General features: G+C 32.4%; 1 protein-coding gene across 1 annotated transcript; it reads left to right on the top strand.

Annotated features, from left to right (window-relative positions):
• The first annotated feature begins 5,110 nt into the window (after nt 1-5,110).
• Nucleotides 5,111-7,169, top strand: LOC105142711 (probable acyl-activating enzyme 6). The gene has a single exon (XM_011050475.1). It carries the CDS (start codon nt 5,248-5,250, stop codon nt 6,907-6,909), a length of 1,662 nt encoding a protein of 553 aa, XP_011048777.1. The 5' UTR covers nt 5,111-5,247; the 3' UTR covers nt 6,910-7,169.
• Nucleotides 7,170-7,452: the final 283 nt, after the last annotated feature.

The raw sequence follows: 7,452 nt of genomic DNA on the forward strand, positions 1-7,452 counted from the left end.
TTGTTATTGTTATTGTTATTGTTATTGTTGTTGTATTATTGTTATTTATAATTTGTACAATTAACCTCCTTGTGGTTCGACCCCGGTCTTGCCGGGTTATTTTTTACTTCGACACTCCTGCACTTGGGAGAAGACATCAATCTTTTAGTCGTGTCAATCTCAATTTTGTTTGAGTTTAGTTATAAATTTAGAGCCTTTTAATCGACAGGAAATCAAACCAGAAAATCGGATTGTTGCTAGCCATTTAGTAACTGCACCTGATTTATAGTCTTTAGTTATAAGTAAATGCATATTCTTAATAAACACTTATTAATCATTCACTGCCAACAAAAGCTTTTTTCTTCTTGTTTTTTTTTTTATCATCAACTAAAAAGCATTTACAGGAGGCGTGCTGCCTTCGTGAAATACCATCAAACCCTTTCTCACGAGTTTCACGAGCATAGCGTCCATTGTGATTTGACTATCAGTTGGCTTTCGTAGTCTATGTAATTAAATGCGATTTAATTCACCATGTTTTTTTTAAAAAATAATAATAAACTCAAAATATTATCCGATAATATATTAGATGGTAATTTTTTAAAAAATTAAAATAATAATATATTGAATTCACCCGATTAATTTATCAAATTTATAATTTGAGCCATAAAATCATAACATATTGCATTGACCCGATTAACCTATAAAATATGTGACATGAATCAGAAGACTGTAATGATCCTATAAAAAGCAAAACAAAATAAATTATAAAAGTTGATTCCTAATCAACCTAATATTCAAGGATAAAATTGAAAAAATATTAAATTAAAAAGAGAAAAAAACTATTTGAGTTAACACGGGTTAAATTGTTGACTAATGACTTAAGTCATGAGATCAGAATAACTCTATAGAAAATAGATCAAAAAAATTATAAAGTTCAATCTCTAACCAATCTAATTTTAAAGAATAAAATAAAATAAGAAAAATAATTAAAAAATAACCTATAAAAACAATTCAAGTTAACTTGGTTGATGTAGCTAGGTTTATAGAGATTAAGAGTTATAAGCAATTATATAAGGATTTGCCTTAAATAGACTATTTGGATGGTCCGACAGATATTTTCATGGACCAATAAAACAACTATAGGCCAATAAGAAGGCATGATCATGCCAAACCAGAATAGTACCTTAAAATGATGATAACATGAGATCTGACCATTTGAACGGACTTCAATTTTTATAGGAGATTTTATAGGTTGTTTCCTCTATAAAGATTTATTGTGTGAAGGTGCTATTTAGGCTAATTTTTCTATTTTTCTATATATTTTTGGATTTATTGTTTTTTTATTATGCATTAATCTCCTTTAGTGCTTCGATTTTTTTTCTAGTCTTGGTCATATTTTCTAGCCTATAAAAGATATTATAAACATCTTTAAGAGGAAGACTTTATCATATTGATATTCTCATGAATAAAACAGGGTTTTAGGGTTTTTCATGTTTTAATTATATTTCACTCTATATCTTATTTTTATATGTTTATTGTTGTTTCTTGTGCTTCCACCTGCATCACTGGGTCAACCTATTAAATCTATAACCTAAATCACGAGACTTTATAAAAAATAAGTGACACAACCAAAAGATTGATGTCTTTTCTCAAGTGTAGGAGCGTTGAAGTAATAAATAACCCTATAAGACTGAGATCGAACCACATGGAGGTTAACTATATAAATTATAAATACAGTACTATTACTACAATAACAACAACAACATTATTATTATTATTACTACTACTACTACTACTACTACTATTAGTAGTAGTAGTAGTAATAATAATAATAAAGAGAACTTTGAGATTTAATATTAATATAAGGATTAAAAAATGATAAAAATAATTGTTAAGGTTAGAGGATCCACTAATGATATTTTAAATAAATATAGTATAAACTCTTATTACTTAATTGGAAACCGCACACAAAGGGGGTTCCAATCAGATTATAAATTATTAACATGATTACATTAGTTATCTTATTCGAATAATGTTAATTCTTATAAATTTTGTTAGGTATTCGTAATTATAACTTATGTTAACAACAAATTAAGTTCCTTTCTTAGCGCAGGTGTAAGTTATACCATACGGTTTATGCTATGAAAGTGCCAAGCATTTGTTGTACCAAAGTTATATAACGTAAATCTAGATTAATCATTTAACAAGCAAAGTATTAAAAAAATAGATTAAGAAAAGTATAACTTAAACATTACAAAAATATAAAGAGAAAGAGCAAGAACATAATCTTGATTTGAAAACCAAGATGCTTAAATGCATGACAAATGCCTTCTTTTATAGGCCAAAATTAGAAATTATTGATTTGTTGACTAATTGTTGAGTGGGTGACCAACTCTTGACTTGATGACAATCCTTATCTTCCTTTCTGAATAAAACATCATTGCTAATATCATAATTTGAACAAACTTAAATCATGAAAGTTTTAGAAAATTGTCTCAGCCTTCTAGGAAAAAAAATTGAGGTAATTTAAACTTCTAAAACTCAAGATATGGGCTAAACACTGAACAATGTCTAAGTTGCAAGATAAATTTAGACTTCTTCGTTGTTGCTAAGATTTGGACTTCTAAACAGCAGGATTAAGTTTTGCCTTTCCATGAATATTTTAGGACTATGTCTTAGCTTTTCATCTATATAGAGCAGACCTAAATCCAAGATCTACAGCTCTAGATATAACCCAATGATCAAACAATGTTCGAGTTTGGATTGAACTAGCATCTCTTTTCTAAGTTTGACCCTCTTTATCCTTTTAATTTTAGTACTTAAACTCATCAATCAATTCTTTCATTTATGTGATAGACTTGCATTTAAAATGAATATTTATCATAAATTAAAGGTATCTTATGGTATCAAACTTATTATTATAAAACATGCTTTAGTTAAGGACTTATTGATACTTCAAGTGCAAAATGATGATATAAAACCTTAATAAAAATACACTTTTAAATATTAATCACACTCGTAACTAGCTTATTACTAGTCCCTAATAATCAAAGCGTTAAAATAGAAAAATAATTTGTAAATTTCATAAAAGCAAGGTATTTATCATTCAACTTCCATTAATCTATCCAGATAAACAAACTCTCATGAAATTTATATATCTACTCAATATCTCTTTACCAAAATATTAATAAACATTTCTTTTATGCTCAATATATCAACAAAAGTTACGTGTAATCACATAAAACTAGTCAGTTTGTGATTTTTTTCTTAAAAATCCAAATTTATTCATTTCATCCTTGCATGAATCATATCAATCATTCCTTTAGATCTTTGATACCATTTTCTTATTCCTATAATATTTTTGTTTGTCTTTTCATCACTTATTTCATTTATAAACTTTATACCATTTCACATTAACATTACCGATTTTTCAGTTTGTGCTTACACTATCACTCTTTGCTTTTCTTTTGTACCATACTTTCATATTGTTTATTCCTTACCACCATATTAACTTATTGGGTCATTTTCTCATTTTTTAATCTTTTATCTATCAAAACTCGTTATTGGTTTCGTTGTTGTTATGAATTTTTAAACTAAAATTCATAATTCATGTAGGAACTCCATCCATACTTTTATATTTAATCATGGAGACCATTATCTCAATCTCACATCATATTCTCTATTATTTATATCATTTATTAATTTTTTTTCCATCTTGTGTTTCTATTACTTGTTAGGTTATTTTTACCTCAAGTCTTACATCTATATGAGTATTTACAGATTCCAACTCTTGTTTCAGGCCATTTGACCGGGAACATTAAATATGAAAAAACCATAAATGCTAATTCTCAATAAATTAAATATTGAATGATGATTTTTTAAATCAATCAAACTAAAGGATAAAAAAAAACCAGTAATTAAAAAAAAAAAGGCATAAGCTCACGCAGTATACCTGTCACACACACGTGTCAGGTCATGAGATCAATATAACCATTTAAAAAGTGAAACAAAGAAAAACATGAATTGTATTAAAAAAAAAACATTGAGAAATGAGATAGAAAAAGAAAAGAAGTGAACTTGTGTTAGCTTACAAAACTTGTGACCTAGATCATTTGATCGAAAACACCAAAAATGAAAAAACCACAAAGTCCAAATTTTAATAAATCAAATGTTAAATGATGAAATTAAAAAAAATCAATCACAAAAATGATTGAAAAGAAAAAATAGTAATTAAAAGAATGATGATTTTTTTTAAAGGATGGATAATTATGGATTGAAGGGCTAAATTGAAAAGAAATATTAATCCTAAAAAAAAACCACCAAAAGAATGAGGATCAATTTTTTTAATAATACATTAATTTTTTTTTATTAAAAGGTGAATTGAAAACAATTGAAAGTTAACAAAAAAAGATAAAAAAGAAGAAGAAAAAGAATAAATATCATATTTGAAAAAAAAAATCTAGATTGAATGATAGAATTAAAAATAAATAAAAAACTTGCAAAAAAACTAAGGATAAAAATTACAAATAAAAAAAATAAGGACTGAGATTTAAATATCCCCAACGAAGCCTAAAATTTTAAATCTCAAGCATGAATTTTGAGAGAGGAGAAACAGAATAAGAAGAAAAAAAAATATAAGACTACCGATATCAAACTTGGTGACCTTTAGCCATACTTGTTGCCTAGGAGTCAATGCTAAAACGAATCAAATATCGTGTAAAAGATAATGTTTAATCACTAGGTAGTCTCGCACGTGTAATTGCTCATAACCTAACTTAATAATTATATATAAAAAATATATTTGAGCACAAATATAAAAATATAAATTATAGAAAATCCAAATTTAAGGACATGTAAGTAATTTTATTTTTTATAAAAAATTACAAGGATAAACATTTTGAATATAAAAATATAAATGTTATTTTATTATACATTGTAAAAGAAAAAGATGTTATTGCCCTATTTAAATTTTGGAATGTGAAAGGGACCTTTGTCAAATTACTAAAATAGACATTTCACCCACAAAAATCCAAAAAAGACACTGATTCCTTCAATTCCTTTTACTTCGATCCTCAATAAAGTACCCAAAAAAACACTATTATATAACCATGCTTTGTGAATGTATGGTGCACAGTCCTAGATTTTATTATAATTATAATAATATAACAGCTCTCCCACCTCCTAGTCTCTCTTAGTAAGGCATCGTACCATCGTGGCTTGTAATAACACAACATTTCCACACTGTGTGTGAGATAGAGAGACATCGCAATGGATGAGCTGAGACCAAGACCATCAAACTCTTATGCTCTAACTCCTGTAGGCTTTTTGGACAGGGCAGCAACGGTGTATGGTGATTGCCCCTCCATCATCTACAATGACATATCCTACACGTGGTCTCAGACCCACAGTCGATGTCTCCAACTGGCTTCATCTCTGTCCTCCATCGGTACTATCAAGGGCGATGTCGTCTCTATCATTGCCCCCAATATCCCTGCCATGTACGAGCTCCATTTTGCAGTCCCTATGGCCGGCGCCATCCTCAACACCCTCAACACTCGTCTTGACGCGCGTACCATTTCCCTCCTCCTCTGTCACGCTGAATCCAAGCTCCTCTTTGTAGATCCCATGTATGTCTCCTTAGTTTACGAAGCCATCTCCCTTTTTCCAACCAACACCAAGCATCCACCTCTCGTCCTCATAGCTGACGATGAGGTCGTTTCCCAACAATCATCACCTACCATTCACTTTTACGACACCTACGAGAGTTTGGTGGAGAAGGGCGATCCTGCCTTCAACTGGATACGACCCAAGAATGACTTTGATCCAATTGTACTGAATTACACTTCAGGTACGACCGCGTCTCCCAAAGGTGTCGTCCACTGCCACAGGGGTCTCTTCATCGTGACCCTTGATTCTCTTATTGATTGGTCCTTCCCCAAACAGCCTGTCTTCTTGTGGACCCTGCCCATGTTCCACTCTAATGGGTGGAGCTTTCCCTGGGGCATGGCTGCCGTTGGTGGGACCAACATATGTATCCGTAAATTTGATGCACCCACCATCTGTGGCTTGATTGAAAAGCATAGAGTCACTCACATGTGTGGTGCACCTGTGGTTCTCAACATGTTATCAAACTCTCCCACCATTACTAAACCCTTAAAGAATCCAGTCCATATCATCACAGCCGGGGCTCCACCACCTGCCACCATACTCTCTCGTACTGAGTCCTTGGGGTTCGTAGTGGGTCATGGTTATGGGCTGACCGAAACTGGTGGGATTGTTGTGTCTTGTGCTTGGAAAAGACAGTGGAGTCTTTTTCCCGCAACAGAGAGAGCGAGATTGAAAGCAAGGCAAGGAGTGAGAACTATTGGAATGACTGAGGTGGACGTGGTGGATCCCATGACTGGAACGAGTGTGAAACGAGATGGGTTAACACTTGGTGAGATTGTTTTAAGAGGTGGTTGCATCATGCTGGGTTATCTCAAAGACCCAGTAGCTACAGCCAAGTGCATGACAGAGAATGGCTGGTTTTACACGGGAGATGTAGGTGTGATGCATCCTGATGGTTATTTAGAGATCAAAGATCGATCCAAGGATGTTATCATTAGCGGTGGTGAGAACTTGAGTAGTGTAGAGGTTGAGTCAGTGCTATACACGTTTCCAGATATTAACGAGGCAGCGGTGGTGGCTCGACCCGATGAGTTTTGGGGCGAGACGCCCTGTGCGTTTGTGACTCTGAAGGAGGCTTGTTGTAAGAGCACAACAGAGAAGGAAATAATTGAACATTGCAGGGCTAGGCTGCCACATTACATGGTGCCCAAAACAGTGGTGGTTACGGAAGAACTGCCCAAGACAGCAACCGGTAAGATCCAAAAGGCTCTGCTTAGAGACATGGCCAAGGACATGGGCTCATCAAGAGTCAGTCGAATGTGATGTAATAGATCACGTAATCAGGGGTGGAGCTTTGTCCTCTAATGATCCGTATGAAGCATGCAGAAGCTCATTAATATGATCCGTATGAAGCATGCTGGATTGCATAATCAAAATTGAGTCCTTGTTCATGGGTTGGGTGCTCATGAAAATATATAATTAAAACTAAGTTTGTTTTAAATCCCAAGTGTAAGCCGTATGGATCAGCAGAAGCGTGTTATGCATTTTATTTATTTACAATGTAAGATGTTACGGTTTGTTTCCTTCTGATTTCAAGAGTTTAATTAATTTGGATCTGCTACGACTTTATGAGGACTTGAAAAATTTAAATCTCCGCGAATAACTATAAATGAAAGATGATTAATTAATTGTAGAGTATTATAAATTGCAAACTAACGGTCAAAGCTAAGATAGTGATGGAAACATATTCCCATGCAGGCATGCTCTTTTTTTTTTTGTCCCCTTTCTTGGCCTGCGCATATTTTTCTAATGGTAGGTGTAAGGTGTTCCATTGGCTTGCTTGAAAATTGAACAGTACTAAAGTAA

The sequence above is a fragment of the Populus euphratica genome, unplaced genomic scaffold (genome assembly GCF_000495115.2).
Source record: "Populus euphratica unplaced genomic scaffold, PopEup_1.0 scaffold148.1, whole genome shotgun sequence".
NCBI lineage: Eukaryota > Viridiplantae > Streptophyta > Magnoliopsida > Malpighiales > Salicaceae > Populus > Populus euphratica.